Raw genomic sequence first — 26,212 nt, 5'->3', positions numbered from 1 at the left:
CTTGCCGTAAAAGCCAACTATGCTTGCCGTAAAAGGCGACTATGCTTGTCGTAGGGGGGCGACTGACAAGGTCAGGCTCGCTGACTTGGTTGATGCATGTCATCGATCCCAATTGCGTGGATCGATGCTCATGATATCAATCAGTGGATTGTCTGGTCCAGACTAGATTATTTTACGGACCGCCGTCATATAGCTGGACTATTGCTGAGTGCGGCGTAAAACAACAAACCAACCAATCCAACCAACCAACCTGACCACCAGATCCACACTGACAGATACAATGATCTGACCACCAGATCCCTGCTGTTCTAAAGAATGACCTGACCACCAGATCCCCAACTGGCAGATACAATGACCTGATCACCAGTCCACACCCTTGGATACAATGACCTGACCATCAGGTGCACACTGTTTAGGACAATGACCTGATCACCAGATCCACACTTTTTGATGCAATGACCTGATCACCAGATCCACACTTTTTGATACAATGACCTGACTACCAGGCCACACTGTCAGAAACAATGACCTGACCACCAGGTCCACTCTGTTGGGTACAATGACCTGACTACCAAGTCCACACTGTCGAGAACAAGACCTGACCACTCAGTCCACGCTGTTGAGTACAATGACCTGAATACCAGTCCACACTGTTGAGAACAATTACCTGAATACCAGTCCACACTGTTGAGAACAATTACCTGACCACCCAGTCCACGCTGTTGAGAACAATGACCTGAAAACCAGTCCACACTGTTGAGAAAAATGACCTGAATATCAGTCCACTCTGTTGAGAACAATGACCTGACCACCCAGTCCACACTGTTGAGAACAATGACCTGAAAACCAGTCCACACTGTTGAGAAAAATGACCTGAATATCAGTCCACTCTGTTGAGAACAATGACCTGACCACCCAGTCCACACTGTTGAGAACAATGACCTGAATACCAGTCCACGCTGTTGAGAACAATGACCTGAGTATCAGTCCTCGCTGTTGAGAACAAGACCTGACCACCCAGTCCATGCTGTTGAGAACAATGACCTAACCATCAAGTCCACACGTATTTTATTAAACACTCAATGTCCAACAAATACAGATTTACAGTTTTAGCTGTTGATAAGAGAGACAAAACCTTTTCAATAATGATATGACGTCCCTTTCCAAATAGGGTCCATTGTACGATTCCGATTATATCATGAGCATGTTTTTAGGAATCACTTTGAAATAGTGATGACACCAGGTGTTCGCGAAAAGGTGAGTGGACCCTGCACCACCGGTTGTACCCGTCAGATACGCAACATTATATTTTCTGTTACAAACACTGAACGTTATACTGAATCTCGTGAAAGCGTATCTGAATCATATCCTGATACCGTTATAGCAGCAACTTGTACATCATCGGAATAACCACCCGTTGAGCTTTAAGTGGGCCGCAAACATGGTTGTCATCGATTGGCACTTGACACTTCCTCAGCATCTGACACTTGGTGGTTAAAGATAATCTATAGTGAAATACTGGTATTATACATGCCACTCAGGTAGTGAGTGGTACGTATACAGTGTTTAGTATTCAGGGCCCACAAGAACTCACGGCAGCTATATCATATCCCTCTCGTTCCATGTGACATGTATATTTTTTTGTTTTTTTTGTTTGTTGTTTAACGCCCCACTCAGTAATATTCCAGCTACATGACGGTCGTCTGTAAGTAATCGAGTCTGGACCTGACAACCCAGTGATTGTGTAGCGCCAGGAATAATCACTATATAATAGGCGCGTTTCAAAAGTCTGTGAACACCCCCAAACGCTGCAGCCTTCTGCATTACCCAGATTGTCAGAAGGGCTGTATTCTTGGCATCAAACCCGGGTACACTCCAAATGTCAGTCAACAGATCTGGAGGTACAAGACCTAAGGCACCGAGAACAATGGGGAGTCGGACAACTTGGAAGCAAGCGTGATATTGCCATGTTTTTCTTGAATCTTGTCAATCACATAAGTGTAGAAAAGGAAAGAGAATTCAAGGATATAAAGGATTTCATTGGATTTATGAAAAAGGAGAAGATCAGGTTTGTTAGTCTAGATAATTCTGAGGCTGTATACTGGCTTAGTTCAAAGTATTTTGTATTTATCATTTTCCATGACTACCTCTACATATTCTGGGTCCTTGGATGGACTTCTGTGTCAAGACAGTAAGAATCGAGCCACTCCATCATGTCGCTAATAGTGTTTGTGCCAAACACTGTAGTAATCCAAGAACAATGTGTTGGACATTCTCATTATATTCATTGCATAATCTACATTTCATATTTACATTTTGATGAAAATGGCAAATTGACGGTTTTGAGTGAATGGTCCTGAGCAACAAACAGGAAGCCTATTTCACTCTTCAGGCCAGCCGACTTCATCCAAGCGAAGAACTCTGTAGGGTTGCTGATCTTCTCAACACACTGCACATAAACTCGATTAAGTCGTCATCCAGATAGCCTCTCCTTGAAAAATGGAATCTGGGCTGATTTGGTATCTGGCATTTCGTTTTGTTAAAATTCGTATCTGGACCCTCTAGCAGTACAGAACCATCGATTACACAATTTTTACAATGAGAGGTTCTCTTGTCCACAAAGTTGCTTAAGGCGTAAACGTTTGGGTTTGGGAGTTTATAATAGAATTAATGAGTTGCTCAAGTTGGTGTATTAAAATTAATATTTTATCTTCAGGAACGTTTGTCCTTACACCACCGTGTCGCACCACGAGAAACATGTTTGCCAGAGTCACTGTTGGTGGAAGTAAGTTTTTCATTCATTTTGGATCACACAACTGTCTTTTATTATCAGTATAAATGTATCCATTTCCTGAAACATCAATTACCCCGTTTTATAACTAAGAATTTAAGAATTACCTATGCTCTTGGACACGGGACTTCTTTTACAGTATGTATTCTCGACACAAAGACTTACATCAATGATCAAACAATTTCATCAATATCGTAACGTAACGTAACATACGCTTGAGGTGAGGTGAGGTGAAATGGGGTTTAAAGTCGCGGCCACGATTATTGCACTTATATAGCGACGTGCTTGTACTCCGAGCCGACCAGTCTTTGACGCCGGGCGCCAGACAGGGTGACAACAAGTGCCATCTTTGAACATATTTTGGTATGACCGGGGAATCGGCCCCACGACCTCCCGCTCTCCGGACAGACGCTCTACCGCTGGACTACGGAGGCGGTCCTCATACGTTTGACAAAGTAGACAAAACTACAAACGGTTTATGCATTACAAATTCTATTATTTTTATACAGTAATAGCGACGTATCGGTATAGACAGGCATAGCGCTGTCAAGCACGACTGACATTTGTAATGAAATGAGGCTGTTCATAATTCACGGAAGTCAACGGGGCAAACCCCCTTGCATGAACCCTGCCATTGCTTGATATTGAAGCTATGTGTTGAGCAAACGGCTGCAAGGCAATGATACAACATTGCTATGAAATATCGATGTTCAGGAGATTAAATCTGAGATCTCATTAGTCAGAGCACTCGTTGGTTTCCTTCCAGTGGGAAGCAGGCCGTGTATTGTCTTGCTGATACCAGTCTGTCTTACAGACCCTGATACAAATATATATCAAATACACACAATGCAAGTCTATAATGTTTTGCAAGTCTAGATTACTGTAGTATCAGGAGAGTCACTGGGCTCCCTTTTATATTAATTTGAATAAGATAACTGAACAACTGTTGTTGTTTTTCTGTACGATATGTTCATTTCAGAGACTAGCTGTTAGTCTATGCTGATACAAAAAGCGACTTTTGTTATCACTATATACAGTAAACTACGATTATAACGAACTCAAAGGGACAACTTATTTTATTTCGTTATAACCGTAGTTCGTTATACGTACATATACAGCATGACTACAGCAAGTAGTCGGGACCAAAAAGTAAGTTCGTTATATCTGTCAGTTCGTTATAAGCGTGTTCGTTATAAGCGTAGTTTACTGTATTACGTACGCATGTATAGTAAGGTACGCTTATAACGTACACGGTAATACCGAACTGACGGATATTACGAACTGTTTTTTGGTCCCGTCCAATTGTTGTATATAGGCTTATATGTCCTTATAACGAACTACGGTTATAACGAACTACGGTTATAACGAACTAAAATTTCTGGCCCCTTTTACTGTATATGTTCTGTGAAAGTGGAATACATGTCCTCAGCGTTGCATATTTTGTGTGATGGTTTCTTTGAATTGAAAAATGTAACACGACCTTAATTATGTTTTTTAACAAGTTATTCTTCCCACTTGTTTTAGTTGTTGTGAATGGGGACACATTCTTGTACCACGCTACGATGTGGCAAAGAAATGCTGCGCTGGCTGGACCCATAATGGAGATGAGAACTGCCGCATTGGTGTGTCTGATACTTGTACTCGTTATGGATGTACTCAACGGCTTTGATACCATTTTCAGTCTTAGTCAAGAGAGTGTACCTAGTGTTTAGACTAGTGTTTAGACTAGTGTTTAGACACAATATATTTGATAATTTAGGTTATCATTTCAACTAGATTTATATACACTGTAAAAATGTGATCAGATCCTGAACACAAACCTAAGCTTGTTCTTTGTCTCACAACTTTGACTCATATTCAGTCTAAACATGTTTAGTGTTGTGTTTAATAGCTAAACGTGTTTGGGGTATAACTTTATTTGTTGGGGATATTTATTGTAGGTAATATCAAAAGAGGCGCTTTATTTATATTATGTTTAACTTTTAGCGTTTAATTGGGATATGGAAGTGAAGGGGAACTTGAAAAGTCTATCGTTGTAATCAGATATACTGTTGCTGTCATCTTTCGTGTCCTGTATGATAGACATACTGTAACAGTCATGCAGCAACACCATATTTATGAACAAAACACTTTTACAACCTCAGCGGGAAACCTCATTTTCGGGCCACCATCATCTTAGCTTTGTTTATTTGCACATTATTATGTTAATATTGCAAGTTCTGGTGGTATATGTGTATTTTTTCCATAATTAAATTTCTCAACAAGTTTAGATTGTCAGACACAGTGATATTATTTTGTCCAGTTATGTTTAATCATGTTTTAAATTCTAAACGTGTAAAATTGATTAAATTCTAAACATGTGTTGTGTTAAGGGGGTGTTTGGGCTGGGATACCATAGCTCATGTCATATGTTTAGACCAAAAACATGTTAAGATAGAACACACCAAATTCGACTTTAATGCTCAATTACATGCACTTTATTTAAACATGTTTAATTCTAAACATTTTAGATCATTGATATGCATTTCATCGTTAACATGTTTGAAGTGACTGTCTTAAAATTGCAGATGTTTAGATTATAGGTGGTGTTTAGGCTGTGGAACGAAAGCTCATTTCAAATTTGGAGTTTAACCCAAGATGTTTGTTTTAAACGACTTTGGCACCATTTGGTGTTTGGGGATAGCGGGGATCTTGAAAACAAAATTGTACTCCGGTTTTTCCAAACAATATAAATTGTTAGGCTCATCTTATGACATGTGTTATTAAGTCCAAATGACTTGCCTTTGCATGTGTTTGTGAAGGATGCCATCGGTTGGGCAGGATAATATAAGCTCACCTTTTTGCGAACACCTGGTGTCTTCATCAATTCATTGTGATTCATTAACACATGCCCAAGATATAGTTGGAGTGGGAATCGTACGATTTTTATTGACTAATTTCAAGATATTTAACGCTTATGTTATTGACAGCGGAGTGCAATCGCCCGTGTGCTAATGGCGGTACATGCACGTCTCCTGGAAGGTGCAGCTGCAGATCGGGATATTCGGGCGACACCTGCAATGGGGGTAGGTTAAGGCCTAGAAATGTAATGTTTCTCGTCAGAAGTTTATTTTCACTATTGCCATGTCACCAGCCTTTCTGACATTTTTAACAAATCAGATAGCAAACCCGTTGGCAAGCATTGTGGTTTAGTTGAAGCAAGGAAAGATAACTCTTCCGTTAGAAAGCGGACAAACTTGACATACATGTTCATGGAACCGGATTAACACTTGTTTTTATATATGTATCTCAGAGGTGACAGACATTCTTTAATCCCGATATTTATCATGACGATTCCATTTGGAAAACTGCAGATAAATGCGGTTAACTGAATACACATGTATTTGTATTTATTTGTAGCTAATTGCAACCACGAACGGCCATGCTACCCCGGGGGGTGCCAGGGCAACGGTGCTACTGTTGTGTGCAACTGTTTGCCTGACTTCGGGGGGGAATATTGTAAAGAACGTAAGTTTTAAATTATAATGGTTAACCATCCTCGAGTATGCAAGAAATATTCTACGATTATAAATACCCTGAACCAGCTACATTTCGGAAATGACATCAAAACTTGGAACAGAATTTCTTTCGCTCATTGGAGTTATTTAATTGGTTAGCGCTTTTTGGAGTCGTTCCGTTCGAATCGGGTTCAAAATTAAAGTATTGGGCGAATGGGTCTAGAGTATTTATCGTAATAGAATGCAGTTATGAAATATAGTTTATGCCCTGGATAAGCAAGGATGTTGGATAACCAGAAATACCCTCATTCGTATTGGACGCCGTTGTAATGGTATGATATATTCTGTATCTAATATTTATAACATCAACTATACGACTAGATAATTTTCATACCTTGAATTTGCGGTTTTATGAACATTAAATCATTTACAGGATTGAAATGAACGTTTACATGGGCATCTCAAATGAATACATGCAATACTGACATTAATCGACATATGTGTGGCACTACACAAAGAGGCTAGAAATGTGGCATTCATTATTATTGCCAATAAAAAGTAGTTTTCATATCTCCCGTCTCAGCTGAAGCCTGCTTATCCATGCTTGACAACAGACATTGTATTAAAGATCCGGGCTGAATGTGCCCAGTTGTGGTTGTTGGTTTTCCTGGTGAAATTTAAAAAAAATATTTTTATACTCGCCAATATGACTAACATCCACCCTGTAGTTAGTTAAACTTCCTTGTAACTTGTGCTATATGTGATTTTGTTTTATAGTGGGCGCTATCCAGGCACCAGTGGTGACCCAGCTACAGGCAGAGTTTAACTTCAGACAAGGGGGACAACAGTATGGGGTTCTTGCTGATGCCACAGAGGTCGATGAACCAGTGGTCGTCTGGACCAACATGGACGAACTCAACGAGCTCTCTGTAAATGCCACTGCGATGTTCAAAGGAAAAGAACTTCCGTATCCCCCGGCTTACATCAAAACCGCAGAGACTGGAATTGGCAGAGCCTATGTGAAATGGAGTGAGTGGATTAGGTACTGCAAATCAACGGTCATAATTGGGCGGTATATAAATGATAGCGGTGATATATGACCACCCAACCTGTAGGGGAAAATACACTTAAGGGCAAAATTGTATACATTTAGAAATTGGATTTGACCAAAAATATACATACTTCATCAAAACGTTAAGGATTGAAAGCAGTCACCAACACATTGCAAAGGTAAGGTCCAAAACACAACTATGATACCCGTATCAAATACATCACCATCGAATAACAATTTCTTGTTTATTTCAATTTTAGCCGCAATAAAACATTCATGCATAATTTCATTTGTTCGCCAGTTTAGTAGAATTTGCCTTTCATTAGAATGTGTACAATATCATTCACGTCATATCTCGGAAAGGTACAATGTTAAATGCATACATCCCGACCCCCATTCCCATCCCCACCAAACAAATAGAGAAAATGTTAATAACTGTATCATTTTTAACTCCACATTTGTATTAAATAACGCTTAGTTATATTGGTCACATGATATTGGTTATCTCTTTTGTTTCGTTCAAAGAAAGCATTGTGTCTCTGGTAGGAGTGTAGTGAGTGAGTGAGTGAATACAGCCGAAGCTCGTTATATCGAACCTTGTCTTCTCGAATAGACCGACAGCTCGAACCTTTTCTCCGGTCCCGTCCGACTTGAATATAAATACATATACATTTACCAGTTTATGTCGAATTCGAGATGAAAATATACATAACGTTAACTCGAGCCTTGCATTTGGTCCCGTCTTTGACTTTACAATATGATTTTGCACTTTTAACTCGAAGTTGGCATTTTCCACATTAACAGTTTTGTCTAGTACCTTTCCTCCCAAATACAACATCACAGTAAAGGTACAGTGCAATTTAAACCAATTATTCAACAAAATATGTACTTATTCTTTACTCCAATTGTAATGGTAAGGCACTAGCAGAACACAATAATAGCATAGATATGTACAAATAAACCATGCCAGGTTTATGGTGACCATCCCCATAAGAATACCAAGGCGGCGTTCCGTAATTGTAGCAATTGCAACCTTCTTATGTGTCTTTCAGGTGGTCCCCGTGTGACGTCTGAAGATGAAGATTACAAATGTGTGGGGACTATTGACTCTGAGCACCCTCAAAAGATGGTTAGATGCGTCGTCAAGAGAGAGTACAGGAACCGTTTGAAAGATGGCGACAAGTAAGACCATGTTCAAAGATAACATTCATTCATTGCGTTTTCTTTAGTGTCATCTATAGATGGGCCGTTCACAAAATGACAGTGTAGAGAAACCTCATTTCTTAGAGTGAGTGAGTGGCTGAAGGAGTGAATGAAGGACTAAGTGAGTGAGTGATATTACGGTGTGTCAGCACTGCATGGTAGGAAATCCCGAGGTAATATTCAGGATGTAAATGTTTACTAACATTTGGTCATCTTAGTGAACTCCGCACTCAGTAATATGCCAGCTATATCAAAGCAGCCATACAATTCAGTGATTGATATTATGAACAACGATCAAACGATCCCGACGTAATGCAGGACGTAAATGTTTACTAGCATTTGGTCATCCCGAGGCACTACTAGCTATGCTTGTCGTAGGAGCCGACTAATGAGGATTGGGTTTCTACATTGTTAAGTGGTGTCACCGTACGTTTAAGAGTGGAATGTTGTTCACGGACCCGTGAAGGTCCGGTTAGAGAATATATCATCAGCTACCCATGCATGCCGTAAAAGGCGATCGTTGTCATCGTTTCCCAATTGCGTAGATGGATGCTCATGATGTCAATCACTGGATTGACAGAATATTTACAGATCGCCGTCATAAAGTTCGAATATTGTTGAGTGCGGGCTTGGAGAACAAAGGAAACGTCGTTCATGCTGTCAATCATCGGTCTGCCTACTTCGAATAATGAAGTTACAGCAGTTAAAAACACAGTGAATTCACTTTGTAGTTGGTCCAGAAGTATGTATTTGTTTAGGTTTAAGTTGACCTTCCGTGTGACGAGCGGCGGGTACAGGGAGCTGTTTGACACAGGAAAAAAACGGGTGACTGCCACGGAACACTACACCGGAACTGAAACGATCCGATCTGTTTCCTTTAACATTGATCTGACGAAACCTGCATTCACAGAAGCCGATGCGTCATTCCAAGTCCACCCTGAATTTACGAAGGTTAGATGCAAACGTCTTCTAATTTCTCATCGCCAATTGACCTCAAAATCGGCCCTTGTCTGTAAAACTTTTTTCGGGGCTTATTTAGATTCCGGTTCCGCGTTTTAGAGTTATTTTCCATTCCGAAGTTGCATTTTTTTATGTTACCCGTCTAGACTTTCAGCTGCAAGAATGCCTTTCCTTTCTACGCCTATCCGATTAGGCTGCTAGGATTATAAGTCTGAGAGGGCAGTTTTGGTACCTACGATTTATCAACGATGCGTACATAAACTGCGCGATAAATCTACAAGTAACCTAGTTAACTTTACAATGAAAACACAGTGCGTTTTTCTCCTTCCTCACATTAATGACAACGTAAATGTTCTACTTTAACTATTTAGTGTGTGAGTGAGTTAGGTTAAAAGACGTGATGAACAGCGATTCGGATATCTCAGAGAGTGTAAGCCCATTGATGTGGATGGAAACCTAACATGGTGAAGGTCTTAACTTTTTGGTAAAATTCAGGAGCACAGGTATGGTGCTGAAAACCAAGGATAATGGAAGTAAAGTAAAGAAGATATCCATTTCGCTCAAAGGGAATAACAGTACATAATATCATACATACAGTGAGTGAGTTGGGTTTAATGCCGTTTTATCACGGCGTGTCAGCTTAATGTGGGAGGAAAGCCTGAAGTGATGCAGGCCTAAGACTTTTACCACTTCGGTGAAACCCACGAGCACGGGTATGGTGCTGACAAACCTAGAAACATAATTGGGGCGAACCGTGATTCGAACCCTCAATCATAGGTTTCTGACGAGCCCAAGGGACACAACTCTGCACAGCGAATCGCGGCGCCTTGGACGACTGGGCCACCCGTGCCCCCCATACATATAGATGGTCAGGCATGGATATTAGTAAGCCTGAATTCTAAGTTTTCCAGAACAGAAATTAGCGAACACTTCACATAAATGAAGGTCAACGTATGTATTTTTTACATTATACAGCAAGGTATTACAATGAAATGGGAAGGATGGACGGATGATGATTCTCAAATGGACAAGTACACATGGGAAGCCTTTAAACTTGAACCTAATGGCGACGGAGACTTGATGGAGGAAGACAAACTGAGACCCATCATCCACAGACAAATCAAACACACCTCCCCCATTTCCTACCCTCTTCCTTATGAACCCGATAAACCAGGTATGTATTCCTTCATTCTTCAAGCTGTGGACAAGGCCAACAACTCTGAATACATGAGACGGTTTGCGCTGTACGACAAAGAGTCAACGGTGACCACTGATCCGAACCATGCTATGAACATATCATATGTTGTACGAGACCAGGGCTTCCAATGGATGACCGATACATCAAAGCCACTCGTGGTCAACTGGGAAAACCGGTTTTTGAACTATCACCACGAAAGCGGCAAATTTCTAAACAAAATCTTGCCCTTCAAAGTTCAAATTGTTGAAGACCCACCAATCTACAAGCAGGTCAGCAGCACCAACGATGATCATTATGGTGAAAGAACCGTAGACGCTATCCTCAATGTGCGGGGGATTGTGAAGTTCGAGTGGACACATGATGTCAATAAAACTGGAGGTCGACGCCAAGATACACCTCCAAATTGGTCTGATGTATCCGGTTTAAAAAGTACCATGCAGTTTCAACCAGGTACGTTTCTCTTTTATGTTCCTAATTAATGCTGGTGACTGTGGCCCAAGCCAACGTAATTGGCTGTTTAAACAACTTATAATTATTACTTGAAACAAAACACCCGACCCTTCAAAGCGCAGTTAAACCCTACTCACTCCAATACTAAAAACATCCCAAGCAATCACTGATCAATTTACAAGATCAAGCTATTCATATTTATAAACTTTCATTTTACTTCAGTGATTCATTTAGTGGTTGGACTTTTGTTACATTGGTTTTTTTTGGTTAACTCCACACTCAGTAAAATGCCAGCTATTTCACAGCAGACATACAATTCAGTGATTGATATAATGAACAACGATCAAACAAGTCACCGAGCCTGACCACCATATTCCTTATTTCGCCTCTTTCGGCCAGCATTGGTTACTGGGGGCCAATTCTATGCCAGAATATCCACGTGACCGTCCCGTTCATGGAAATGCAAGTAGAACACTTTGTAATAAATGTGATTTAATCATTCGTATGTGAATCTATACACATTTCTTTTGTACTCCAGAGGGAGTTACAAGTGGGAGCACTGTTACTGTGTGGATAAGAGCCAGGGACATCCTCGACAACAAGAAAGTGGACTCGACAAGTGTGACCTATGATTTTACGGAGCCACAGATCACTAGGATGGCTTTCCACGAAAACGAGATATCCAACATTCCCTTCAGTTCTGGGTGAGAGAAAATGACGAATTGTACAACTGAGTATGCGGTCTTTTTTATATTTGAAGATGTAGTGTCACCCGCAGTCACTGTAGTTCTTGGTAGTGTTTTAACCCAATGAAACGTGATTAAATATTTTATTGACGCTGAAATCTATTTTGAGTTACAAGAGATGCTTATTCGGGGGAAATTGTAATACAGCAACAGTTCCATAACGTCTTACGTATGAATTTTCAGCTTGGAGTTGAACATGCTGGACAAAGAGAGTGGCATTGGACGTGTAGAGGTCAAAATCATACAGACAGGGAACGGGCACTTGATGTCCAGCAGGAACCTTACGGTACCGAGTCTAACAGTGAGTATGAGTTGAAAGATATTCCAGACTATTTTCACAAGGGGCATAAACAAATGCCTTAGTTAAATAAGTTGAAAGAAAAAATAAAACTACTCTGCGTGTGTGTGTGTGCGTGCGTGTGTGCGTGTGCATGTGCGCGTGTGCGTGTGGGGGGTGCGTGTGTGTGTGTGTGGGGGGGGGGGGGTGCGGATGTGCGTGTGTGCGTGTGTGTGTGTGTGTGTGGAGGGGGGGGGGGGTTCTATGGTTTCGTCCGTGGATGAATATCGGGACGTTATTAGGATCTGTAGGGGAGATGACAGTCATCTTAAGGTATCCAGGCAAGTAGGGTTGTGGGGTAGTCTTGTGGTTAAAGCGTTGTCTCGCCATGCCGAAGACCCGAGTTCGATTCGCTCATAGAGACATACCTCATAGAGACATATTTCTGAAATTGAAACGTTGTTCTATAAAGATCAACCATGTTTGGAAACTCAACACTCTATGTTTCAGCCGTCTGCCTGCACAGACAGAGTGACTGACTGTTACTGCCCTAACGCCCTGAACGTGTGTTACAAGCGAGTATACAAACTTTACATCAGCAACTGTTGGCTGATGGTGGCCAAAGACGCATTGAAATCAGCCGAGGTTAAACTGGAGGTGGGTGTGGTCAACAGAGCTGGACTGAAGACACCCACACCGTTGGTCCACGTGGTGAGCAACACCTTATAATTAGATCATTACATAATTTGTCAGCACACTTTCCAGCTAGGTCACTGTGGCCTGTAAATATTTGTGATAAACCAGTGGTTGATATTATGAGCAATGTTGCACGCCGTTGAGGCTTGATGACACGCTATCAACCAAGTCAGAGAGTCGACCCGATCGAATAGGTCGCCTCTGACCACCATCACTACAATATCGTTTTATACAAAAGTACAGATTATATACAACAAACATATGTGGTCAGCCATTTGCCGAGAGTCAGCGTTCTGCTGACAGTATCGTTTTTTTAAAGAGAAGTTAATTAGTCTGCTATTACATGCTCTCTCCGTAATCAGTTCTATTTGACTCAGTCTGGGGCCAACCACATCAGTTTGTTAATTTGTTAATATATTTTTTTATTCCTGTTTTTAATGTTTCTAAAAATGTGAACACAGTCACAAAACCATAATTCTTTAATTTCTTTTAGATATTTGCTCCACTCTGTATCATTGATTATGGGGCACGAGTGCCACAGTCATATAAGGCGCCGCAATTGCTGCGTTGAGAAGCGTCCATGAGGGGTGCCAGAAACTTCTGTGACCCTGGTTCGAATCATAGATTCGCCCTGATAGTGATACGTGGTTTTGTGGGCATGAAACCCGTGAAGTTTACACCACGTAGAGCTTTCCTTCTTCGCGAAGCTGCGTTCAACCAAACTCTCTCCTCTCGATGGCCAGAAACACATTGAGTGAGTGAATCGAACCCCGGCCTGAGGCGTGACGGCTAAACCACTTGTCTACCACACCATCCCCCTGTGGCTTTGTGATACGTGTAATTACGATCTTGTACTGCTGACGTGTGCAGATAGGAAAGGATCCTTAAAAGATGTGATGAAACTTTTTCCTCTGTTTATTGTAAGTGTGATTGAGTTATGTTTAACGCCGCTTTTAACAGTATTCCAGTTATATCACGGCGTGTCAGCTTAATGTGGGAGGAAAGCCCGAAGTGATGCAGGTCTAAGACGTTTACCACTTCGGTGAAACCCATGAGCACGGGTATGGTGCCGACAAACCTAGAAACATAATTGGGGCGAACCGGGATTCGAAACCACAATCATAGGTTTCTTGCGTGCCCAAGGGACGCAACTCTGCACAGCGAATCGCGGCGCCTTAGACGACTGCGCCACCCGTGTCCCCCTGTTTATTGTAGGTAAAAGATCTCATGAAGCTGAACGGAACCGAGGCATGTGAGTATACTGTGTGTATAAAAATGTAAAATTTACGAAATTGTGTGTGTGTGCGTGCGTGCGTGCGTGCGTGCGTGCGTGCGTGCGTGCGTGCGTGTGTGTGTCACTCAGATGGCCTTTGAAGACAATGCTGTCTAGGCCAGACTAATAATAATGACAATCATACAAGGTCAATAGATCAGTTTGCTTGAATGTCATTCACAGCTCCCCGGGGAGTATACATCCAAAGCTGCCCGTCAGGCGCTTGAAGGTTAACAGTCACTTGACTAATTTCATCCAACGAGACACCTTGCATGCTATGGCGACAAGCAGGAGATATCCTCTACTTATCATTGATTATAAACGTTCAGATTTTGGACTTGAGAACGTAACGACAACCAAGATAACGACGTCGAGTGCCCGTGTTTCATGGAAGCATGCCCCAAGCTGCCATGAGCGGACGGTAATCCTTGTGAGCTTCGAGTCCGAATCAGGACATAAGGAGACGCTGAAAGTTTTCCAGAGCGCTACACATTATGTCCTCCACGGCCTTCAACCTGGTACATCATACAAGGTCAAGGTCACTGCAAAATACGGGGACATGCTCAGTATACCCAAGCAGGTATCCATCACTACCAGTAAGTAGTTTGATTGTATTAGTTTTTTTGCAGCGTGGAACACTTAAATACTGTGTTTTGTTGCCTTGCAGCGTGGAATACTTAAATACAGTGTTGTGTTCCTTTGCAGCGTGGAACACTTAAATACAATGTTTTGTTTCTTTGCAGCGTGGAACACTTAAATACAGTGTTTTGGTGTTTTGCAGCGTGGAACACTTAAATACAGTTGTTTGTTCCTTTGCAGCGTGGAACACTTAAATACAGTGTTTTGTTTCTTTGCAGTGTGGAACACTTAAATACAGTGTTTTGTTTCTTTGCAGCGTGGAACACTTAAATACAGTGTTTTGTTGCCTTGCAGCGTGGAATACTTAAATACACTGTTGTGTTCCTTTGCAGCGTGGAACACTTAAATACAGTGGTTTGTTTCTTTGCAGCGTGGAATACTTAAATACAGTGTTTTGGTGTTTTGCAGCGTGGAACACTTAAATACAGTTGTTTGTTCCTTTGCAGCGTGGAACACTCAAATACAGTGTTTTGTTTCTTTGCAGTGTGGAACACTTAAATACAGTGTTTTGTTTCTTTTTGCAGCGTGGAACACTTAAATACAGTGTTTTGTTTCTTTGCAGTGTGGAACACTTAAATACAGTGTTTTGTTTCTTTGCAGCGTGGAATACTTAAATACAGTGTTTTGTTTCTTTGCAGTGTGGAACACTTAAATACAATGTTTTGTTTCTTTTTGCAGCGTGGAACACTTAAATACAGTGTTTTGTTTCTTTGCAGTGTGGAACACTTAAATACAGTGTTTTGTTTCTTTGCAGCGTGGAATACTTAAATACAGTGTTTTGTTTCTTTGCAGCGTGGAACACTTAAATACAGTGTTTGTTGTTTATACCGCACTCAGCAATATTCCAGATATATAACGGCCGTCTGTAAATAATCGTTTCTGGATCAGATAATCCAGTGATTGGTATCATGAGCATCGATCTACACAACTGAGATACGATGACATGCATCAACCAAGTCAGCGAGTCTGGCCACCCGATCCCGTTAGTCGCTTCTTAGGACAAGCATAGTCGCCTGTTATATTCACATCCGGATCTTCACACGTTCTTAAATACAGTGAAACTCCTTTACCGTTGCAATTCAAGCGTTCGGATTACGTGAGTGAGTAACCATACAAAGCGGGGATCCATACAAATAAGATAAATGACAATCATGTCATAAGTGCCTGATCACTTGATTGATACAATCGTCATGAAGGAGACTATTACACCCAACTGTCTTTGCTATAATAATACTTTATTTTTTTCTTAAACCCAGTGGACGCTCCTGGTATCGGAACAGGAGTAATCGCAGGAATTATTACAGGTGAGGTTTTTTTTGCATGGTCTGCTTGACGCTTGTGACACGTATTTTTGATACGTCAATTTTGGACACGCTCGACTGCCTCTCACCACTGAGGCACCCAGCATTCATAGTACGAATCGACTGATACGCACCAGAAGGTCACAATGGCTTACGTGGCATATTCTATGTCTGGATAATTGCGATCTTGTATGTTTTTGTAAACAAAATAATTTGTTCGAGATGTTTATGGGGAAAAAATATCCACACAAATATCCTCTTGTCTTTAAAAACATATAAGCCGCCTGATTTGAGGGGTCACTTTTTTTCAATTTATTCCTTTCATTGGCATATCTGTTTACTGTGTGTCTTGTAATTGTAATTGTCTTGAGACACTCGTGGTCATACACACACTGACTATGATTGTTTTCGACAGGGCTGGGGGTTGTAGTCGTCGTGGCCGTGGTCGTTGTTCTGCGGAGGACTGGAGGACATCGTTTTCTGAGTAGTCGACGACAACCAGTCGAAACAGCGAGGATTGCCAATAATCTTGATCCGACCAGACCGAGGATGGCATCCTTTAAGGTAGTCCTTGAGGGCAGGTTATGTAGGTGACACAAACAAACTTTGATTATGTTTCTGTGTTTGTCACCACGATACCCGTAGTCGTTGGTTTAAACAAAGTAGTTAACATTTAATACTTCGAACTTCCTCCCACAAACAGCCTCAATGGTCTTGTGGTAGAGCGTTGACCCTCGGACGCGTCATACCAAAAGACGTTAAAAGATGGAACTTGTTGTTACCCTGTCTGGCGCTCGGCATTAAGGGGCTAAAACAAGGGCTGGTCGGCTCGGAGTCACTATGTACTGTGTCTGTGTAGGGTATTCATGATAAACTGCGGCATGGTAACTCAGTGAACTAGCACTATAAATCGGTATCAGTCCTGACCAGTACAGACACACACACACACACGTGCGTGTGTGTGTGTGTGTGTGTGTGTGTGTGTGTGTGTGTGTGTGTGTGTGTGTGTGTGTGTGTGTGTGTGTGTGTGTGTGTGTGTGTGTGTGTGTGTTTGTGTGTGTGTGTGTTTGTGTGTGTGTGTTTGTGTGTGTGTGTGTGTCATTGGTTGATCCAATGATAAATTTTGGATGGCGTTCAATGTATTGTACTGTTAGCGATTGATAAATAGTTTTCACACTGCAATCTGGAGCAGAGCGTGATTGCTTGATCCAATAATTGAATTTGGATATCGTTCAATGCATTGCACTGGCATTGTAACTCAGTGAACTAGCTATATAAGTGCAATAATCTTGGACGCGACGTTAAACCCAATACACCTCACCTCACCTCACCTCACCTCACCTCACCTCACCTCACCTCACCTCACTTCCTCCCAGAGCAACCTGACACACTGTGTTATAACAGGAAGACTGTTTAACGTACTGCATTCGTTTTAGAACAAGTCTTACGCCGAGGACGATGACATCTACCACTACGCCAGCATGCCGTTTTCGACGTTGCAGGCAAAGGAGATCGCTGCTGATAAGCTGACGCTTAAGAAGGAAATACAGAGTGGCAGGTTCGCTCGTATTTACAAGGCTTCTCTGAAAAGTGGTAAAACACAGCAAGAGGTGGTCGCTAAAGTTCTTAAAGGTAAGATATGCTTGTCCTAAGAGTCGATTCAGTAGGGATCTGGTGTCAGGATCGTGACTTGTACGATAAGTTTTAAAGTTAAACAATTAAAACGTTATTTAAGATAAATGTTGATGTTATGATCAATGATGTAGCCTCATGTTATTGTTATTTACAGATGATCAATGAAGGACAATACCGTAAAGCTGTTATATTTACAGATATATATAGAAAGAATTTATAGAATTCCAAAGGATGATGCCGAAGGAAAACGAAAATGTGAATATGAAAACAATATGCGTAAATATGAGGCAATGATCGCAAACTTGCGACATATCGCAACACCGATTTGGCTTTCAGGGAGTATTGCATAAGCCACGTCGTAATTGCGGGAAGTTGCAAATGTGTCGTATTGTTGCGACATATACGGGGACTCAAAGTTAACGGCCTTCTTTTCATTCGGTTATTAAACGCACCTGCAATCGAAATAATGTGTAAACATGCGATAATACGATAACACAACACGTTCAACTCATGTCAAAGAAGAGATTGTCTAACTGCTACACAGTGAAATGATTCAGTTTACGACACGTGAAGATCCGGGGTAGAATAGGTCTACAGCAACCTATGCTTGCCGTAAAAGGTGACTATGCTTGTCGTAAGAGGCGACTAACAGGATCGGGTGGTCAGACTCGCTGACTTGGTTGATGCATGTCATCGTATCCTAAATGCCTGGATCGATGCTCATGATGTCAATCGCTGGATTGTGAGGTCCAGAATCGATTATTTACAGACCGCCGTCATATAGCTGGAATAGTGCTGAGTGCGGCGTTAAACAACAAACAAAACTAAAATTATTGTTCACGATTTTATTTCTGACTGCAGCTTGACATAAATATGCTACCCCGGGCTAATGAACAAACATGAGGACAAGTAAAAGCATTTGGACGCTATGAATATATATGTTCGTATCGACATTTTAGTGGATATATTTTGAGTACTAAAATTAAAACATATCTTCAAGAGAGTTCGCGATTAGAAAATGGTCGATACCTACAGTAGCTCACACAAAAGAAATGAAATTAGAATATCCTGTACGCATGATTTTATTGTGATATCCTTTAAGTTTAATGTATCTCCTGCAGACTGTCACTGTATGGGATCTCACATCTAGCAACAGGGCAATACCAGGATAAGAAATACGTGCATTATATCGATATGGCCTAATGCCAGAAACAGATAGATTGCATCAAACAAAAGGACAAACATCCTTTAGTCGGATGTAAGAAGGAAATCCTCAACAGATAACAATAAAACGCATGCATGTATCCATCCATCTACCCATCCATGATTACATACAATGCATACAATGTTTCGGCGGTGTTTGTCGGGCTCCGTTGTTCGTGTTTTGAAAGCGCAAGTCGAAAACAACACTCGTTTTTGTGGTCAGAAATGATACAGTTAACCTATATTGAATCGTTTTAAGCTCACTGGGTCCGAAGGACTAAGATGAGCTTATGCCATACCGTGGCGTCCGTCTGTCGTCCGTCGTCCGTCGTCCGTATGTCAACATTTTTTTTTTAGAATGGCCTCTTCTTCTGAACCAATAATTGGAAATTAACGAAATTTGACTGTAATCATCGCTAGGTGGTGAGGATTCAAAATTCTACAAATGGTTGGGCTGACCCCCAAGGGCCCAAATAGGGATAATTGAGCTATATTGCTTTAAACGACTTCTTCTCTGGAACTGCGAGATAGATATCAACCATCTATGGTTGGAACTATTCTCTGGTGGTGAGAATTCAAAATAGTACAAATAGAAGGGCTGATCACCCCAACAAGGGGCTGAGGGGCGGGGCGAAGTAGGGGTAATTTGGCTTTATTGCTTTAAACGACTTCTTCTCTGGAACTAAGAGATATATATCAATCATAGTTGGTTGTAAACATTCTCCAATGGTGGGGATTCAAATTGGAGAAATGGAGGGGCTAGTATTATATACATGTACAATGCTAATGCATATTTTGTCATGATTGCGTAAATATCCAGGTGAGCGACACAGGACCTAATGGCTTCTTGTTTTCAACATGCCGTCTTTTGGCCACCATTGTGCCTGTCGTAAGCTCCTCAAACAGGTCCGACAGTGTCTTAATTTTTGCTGTAAATTTAAGATTATTTAGCGCTAACACACTTTCAAGAAAAAGACTTAGCTGAGACCTTTCTCGCTACGACGCCTGACGCCAATCTTAGCGATAAAACGGCTTCGTATATAGGCCGCTAGTGATATAGATTCTTTGTTGGTACTACTTGACTGAGGACATATATTTTCATTGTCATTTATCATGCCGGGATAAATATTTTTTGTTGGTACTACTTGACTGAGTACATATATTTCCATAGTCATGTATAATCTATGATATGATACCTACAACTACACTGTCGCCAAGACCACTGAATTTGACAAAGAACGTACATACCTGTACGTAATCATTGGGTTTGTTTTTTTCTTTGACTTTTCTTTTTCATCAAACCTTATAACAGCACACATAGGCAATAGCTTCATAAATAATATCATGTATGTTCTCAGACACCCATGATGAAGACAGTGCCTTACTGATGATGGCCAAGATCAACTTTGCTGCCACAAAGGTCGGGGAACATCGCAACGTGCTGAATTTCATTGGCGCAGTTGTCAGCAACGATGCTTGTGAGTTCAATTATATTGTACCGCCATAACTTTTTCAGCAAAACTGTATGGTTCTACAGTAAACATGTACATTTCGTCTTATCGACAATTAAATCAAGCCTGAAATGATCAATACAGAGTGAGTGAGTTGGGTTTTACGCCAGTTTTAGTAATATTTCAGTAATATCACGTCGGGGAACACCAGAAATGGATTTAACAAATTGTGCCTTAAGCGTGAAATCTAATCAGGCCGTTGGCGACACGAGCTACAGATTTAACGACAAGACTTTCAGACCACCACATACGTATAGACCATCACATATAATCAGATGAGAAAAGACATGATTCAATTTACGGTGTTTTTAAGGGTGATATCAGGCAAAACGTGTAAGGAGGCTAAGATTAAATTGGCATTCACAGTGGTTGCACTCTTTGCGGTTTAAAACAACACTGAGTGACGCCATAACGTTTTCCTGTTGAATTTGTGATGGTGCTTGAGTAAAAGCTGCATTTGTGTCATTGCACCTGTACGGCGCGAATCGCTTGTCATCCTCTGATCTACTGGGCCTACATTTGATTTTTTAACGGATCTCCGTGATGTGGTTGTAATGGTGCTGTTTTGCGGTGTAAAACAGGACTCTATCACTCCCTCAATTTTTGTTCCAGTGGGACCGGTCATGGTGCTGGAGTATTGTCAAAACGGACAGTTAGACAAATGGTTAAACGCCATACGGACGGCTGTGAGCACGGATGTCTTGGATACAATCCAAAGAATTATTTTGGGAATATCTAGAGGAATGGAATACCTTTCAAAGAGACAGGTTTGGTTTTTTTTAATTCTATTTTACGCTTTTAAAAGAATTAATCATTTATTGATGTCTGTGTTGGCTACTTTTATCTCGGAAACCAAACCTACTTATATTATCCAAAATACACTGCGAATGCATGCTCACCATTAGATAATGATAATGGTGGCACTTATTGACCACAAAACTGATAAAGACTTGAATTTCACCGAAGTCTATTTTGTATTGTATATTGGGATTAGGAAAAATGCGTGGTACTTTTCTTTTGAACTGTAAAAAGCATACCTTATAACACCCAAACGTTCTGTATCCCCATAGCAGTGTCCCCAACTTCTCTGCCTTCGTGTCAAAGCGATTTCGGAACATTGTTCCAAGTCAATAGTGCAGAATTCAATAGGACCGACCTGTGCCATTTTTATTTGAGGTTTCAATATTAATTTGACAAATACAGAAAAACTTCATACTTTTATATATGTATTGTAGATTGTTCATCGGAAGCTCGCTGCCAGGAACTGTCTGTTAACTCCCGAAAACGATATCAAGATTTCCGGATTCGGACCATCCAGCCCTGAAGAAGCAGCCGAGGACAATTCCAAAGGGAAAGAGAGCAGATCACAGGTTTGATGTCAAATACAAATCTTACGTTTTGTGACGCCAACACACACACGCGCGTGTTCCTTGAGGAGCCATCTAGTGTGGTGAGACGACCCCTCCGTACTCGTTTTATTAATTTATTAAGTTATGTTTTGATTTCTCGGAGAGTGGTTACAGGGAGGTTCGATTCCCAGACACGCCTTACAAAAAGTTGGGACTTATTGTTACCCTGTCTTGCGCTCGGCATTAAGGGCCGAAAACAAGGACTGGTCAGCTCGGAGTCAGCATACTGTGTCTGAGTGGGGTAATCATGTTAAACTGCGGCCTTGTATCTCAGTGCGCTGGCACATTCGTGACCAACTCGTGTTTTTTCCGGGACAAGCCGAATAGCGACTCATGCCCCTCTCATGGCCATTTTTGCGACCGGGTTCCGTCTTAGCGCAAACGGGCAGACCTGAAACAATTGTCAACTCGTTGCGTAATGGTTCACATATATTTCCCCATGTATTATATATATTTCAGATGCAATTTAAAGCACAGCTGGACATGCGGAATTATACAGTATGATTGGACACATTTAACTGTGTCTTGGGTATATTTTTAGATGCAAGACATATGTAAAATCAAAAATTATTTCTGAGGGATTCTTTGACGAAGAACTTGAAATCATACGCGCATTCTGATTGGTTTGTCGTATTTTCGCACATAACATTCATCGAAAGGGGGACGAGTCTTCTTGCAGGTTATGGAAAGGGGCGAGTTGTGCCGAATGTGCGCTGGCACTGTAAAACCGGACCACAACAGATTGTTCTGACTACCACAAGCTGCCACACACAAACACATGCATGCACGTCTCTAAGTCGCACGTCGCTACATAAATAACTCGAGGTTCAATTCCACTTATCTTTTGATTTCTTGGCTTTATGGGGACCCCTTTGGGAATCGATGGTGGAACCCGCAATAGCCTGAGCAGAATCGGTTGTGTCGTTTAGGACTGACACGTAGCTAATTGCGTCTGATCGTACCCGATTGGCATGGGTCGTTGCTCATGCTTTCAGTCATCGGTTTGCCTAGTCTGGATCCTATGATGACCAGTCTGCGTGCGTGTTGCTGACTCTGGCGTTAAGCACACATATTCCGTCGCACTCACATGGACTTTTGTTGTGTATGGTGTTAAACGTTTACACCTATTTTGTGTGGTTAAATGGTTATGATTACGCTTGGAACAAACTCATCTCCTGCTCGTTTCATTACATGTCAGCTGTGGATGTTTTTCAGGATCGAATCCCAATAAAGTGGACGGCTCCAGAGTGTCTTCAGTCTCTGAAGGGAGCCAATGAGAAGAGTGACATCTGGTCCTTTGGGATCACAATGTGGGAGATCTTCAGTCTGGGTAAGTATCCTTCATGCTGAAAAATTGAAATGTTACCAAAACTATGTAAATGGTACATAGTATGTCGTTAAAATGCTAACAACCCCATATGACAAAGGTCCAATTACAAGGATACCAAAGACATGAACTCGCTGGCAAAATGTTGTTTTATTTGCACTTAGCACTTTTCGAAAAATATGTTTCATACTTTCTAATCATTGAATGAGTCAAATGCAGTTGGATCAGAAAGGCCTAATATTTCTTTTCAGGTCAAACTCCCTACCCTGACATGCGGAGCAGAGATCTACCAATCAAACTCAAGAATGGGTACAGACTCCCCAATCCAGAGTATGCTGAGGAAATGTGAGCAAATTGGCATTTAAGGTCCAATCATGTACTTTCATCGGCCCCTTTTAGGGCATCCAACATGCCCCTTTCCGATTCACATGCGTACAATGTGTGAAGGCCATTCTTGATTTCAATCGCGGGAGTATTGCTGGAATATTGCTTACAGCGGCGTTTAGCCCACTCTACCCAAAATAAATTCATCCTCACCAAAATCGTTTCAAGTGGCGATTATGAGAAACTTTCTGTTTACTTTACCTGACCCAACCCTCATTCATTCATTCATTCATGTTTCAGACATCAGGACATCATGCAAGGCTGCTGGAAGCAGAACCCTAAAGAGAGGCCTACTTTCGCGATTATAGTGGAAAAACTGGAGACGTCGTTCGGTTATAGACCTGGGGAGTCTGGGGAGGTTTACTACACAGCTACCTAATGCATGCAGATGTTATACATCTGACACCTTCTGAAAAGAATAGGTCGCAAATTTACTTAGCTTATTTTATATGTCTTTTTATATTTCTTTAACTATTAGACGCATTTTTTATACAGCGTGTGCATTTTTCAGAGACGTGTACTTAGGGGTGAGGGGGAAGCCAAGCGCTTAAAGAGTTCGTTACAACTTAAAACTTTCCCAGTTCAACATGGGTACAACGCTTGAAGCCCTTTTTGCATTCATTGTAATAATGCTGGAATGTTGCTTTGTCAATACTCACTTGTTGTCGCGGACGGCCACAAATTATGTGAAGGGGACCTTCAGGAAAGACGAACACTCACCTCTGGACCAGTTGATTGTATGTTCGCCCTTTCCTCACACGGCTATTATCAGACATTGTTCCATGACACCGGTGACCAATAAACGCCGATTAATAATTACTTCCTTTGAAGATGTCGCTTCCTGGACGGCCATTTAAATCTGTATCGAGTCAAGACAAAAAATTGTGTTTTGAATTTAGATGTCATGCCTTAATACGTAGGCCATTAATTGAGTTCTCTTTCTGTTTGTAAGTGGAAACGGTGTGTAGCTCACCTATAGGCTAGACCTTATATCGAGAAAAGAACACAAATGATTTGGACCAAAATAAATTTACAGACGATGATATGTAACAAAACGTCAAGTTTGATTTGCACAGGTGACAAATCATGGGGGGATAATTTCGCCGGCGGCGGAGAGTAACTGGATGGGTAACCGCGCTCGGAACGTTTGACTTTGGATTCTCTTTCTTCGGTCCTGCTCCACGGCTTATTACACCTGGTATATCCTTAGTTCAGTTCAAACGTTCTATGTGGGATGAAAATCTAAATTGCTCAATGAGTTTTATGATGGGGTGGGATGGTTAAATGGACTGCTGGGTTTCTATCCGAGTCAATAAACCTTTTACTGTTTTTACAAGTCAATAAATAATAGCTCTAGTCGTCATATTTTCACTCTGACAGTGGCCGACATCGTCACTAGATAAGAAATGAGTAAAGTGAAAAAGCAGTTAGCTTGATTTACTTGAAGGCTCTACATCACCTTCAGCTTTAAGATTCACTGAGAGTCAGGGTTCGCTTGACAAAAAATCTGTTGGTGGATGTGAACAGTTTAAAAAAAACCTACCTATCTTCCGGTATGTTTCTACCTGAAGTATCTTCATTCTTCATTAAACTTTGAACTGTTCCTTCAGCAGCAGTAAAAAGGTTCCCGGTAGATTCAGATGGACATGTGAATGCAAAACCGACAGCTTTGTTTGCATACTCCCCATTGAGCTGAAAATGAAAACTGAATGTAAACCGAACCGTTGACCTGTCAACCTAAAAACAGACTTTGTGGAACAAAGGATAAACAAATGTACACGTTATCATACTCAATCAATTCGGTAGATTACGGTTAACACATTTAACAATCGGGACCGGCCTGTTAATATTCTTGAAACAGGAGCTGGACTTTTTAAGGCAGGACAGACATTATTTTTTAACCCAAAACCTATTAATTTCCTAACTTCGAGCATGTCCAGTCAGCAAATATTTATTTTTATAAATAACACATAAGGACAAATACGTTTTCAGGCACACCCATGCAACTCCTATCTCCGGAATATAAAAAGGCCGGTCCTATACAAATATATAATTTATATGTCTAAGCTGTTTTCGTGCTTTGTTCGTACAATGTTTTTTGACATTATCTTGTTGTCCTGTTTTACATATCTATTCTATTTTGTTCTTATGGTCATATTATTCCCATACTCCAATATTGTATACACAAATGAAAACCTTAAAAGTATTTCCAGAGGCACAATATTCAAAACTCATTAATGTTGATGTGCGCTGTTTTGTAATTGTAACCCGGACGCCAACGCTTTTAAAAAAAATATTTAACTGAATTTTAATTCTGCCAAACACAAGTCACGATGAAACATTGTTAATATCCGTTGTCAGTTGTTTGTTGTGTACAATATATATCTTAATTATTATATATCTTAGCTGTCAATAAATTTATATAAATGCAGCAACTGTTACGTGTGTCTGTGAGTATATGTGTATGTCTAGTTCTGAGGATGCCGCACTCAGCATGGTTCAGCTATATGACGGCGGTCTGTAACATAATCGAGTCTGGGCCAGACAATCCAGTGATTGATATCATGAGCATCGATCCACGTAATTGGGATACGATGACATGCATCAACCAAGTCAGCGAGTCTGACCACCTGATCCCGTTAGTCGCCTCTTACGACAACC

The 26,212-nt window shown here is 41.1% G+C and overlaps 1 protein-coding gene across 1 annotated transcript; it reads left to right on the top strand.

Annotated features, from left to right (window-relative positions):
• The first annotated feature begins 1,879 nt into the window (after window positions 1-1,879).
• Window positions 1,880-25,982, top strand: LOC124143127. Its single transcript, XM_048385528.1, has 22 exons — window positions 1,880-1,901; window positions 2,717-2,785; window positions 5,761-5,856; window positions 6,191-6,298; window positions 7,066-7,317; window positions 8,392-8,521; window positions 9,301-9,493; window positions 10,478-11,150; window positions 11,689-11,854; window positions 12,080-12,197; window positions 12,684-12,884; window positions 14,085-14,121; window positions 14,472-14,738; window positions 16,038-16,085; window positions 16,498-16,646; window positions 17,519-17,714; window positions 20,279-20,398; window positions 21,044-21,198; window positions 21,667-21,801; window positions 23,056-23,170; window positions 23,419-23,512; window positions 23,792-25,982. The coding sequence occupies exons 1-22, from the start codon at window positions 1,880-1,882 to the stop codon at window positions 23,928-23,930; spliced, it is 3,483 nt and encodes a 1,160-aa protein (XP_048241485.1). The 3' UTR covers window positions 23,931-25,982.
• Window positions 25,983-26,212: the final 230 nt, after the last annotated feature.

Source organism: Haliotis rufescens, unplaced genomic scaffold (assembly GCF_023055435.1).
Source record: "Haliotis rufescens isolate VD_foot unplaced genomic scaffold, xgHalRufe1.0.p SCAF_10, whole genome shotgun sequence".
NCBI classification, from domain to species: Eukaryota; Metazoa; Mollusca; class Gastropoda; order Lepetellida; family Haliotidae; genus Haliotis; species Haliotis rufescens.
The sequence above is the reverse complement of the archived record's forward strand: the minus strand, read 5'-3'. Positions and strand labels throughout refer to the sequence as shown.

What these genes read in the sequence shown, in the direction of transcription:
- LOC124143127 (XM_048385528.1), top strand. Translation starts at nt 1,880, where the DNA reads ATGTCAGTCAACAGATCTGGAG. An exon ending in CGTTTGAAAGATGGCGACAA is followed by an intron (nt 8,522 to 9,300) that starts GTAAGACCATGT and finishes GTATTTGTTTAG; the next exon opens with GTTTAAGTTGACCTTCCGTG. An exon ending in GTGGGAGATCTTCAGTCTGG is followed by an intron (nt 23,171 to 23,418) that starts GTAAGTATCCTT and finishes ATTTCTTTTCAG; the next exon opens with GTCAAACTCCCTACCCTGAC.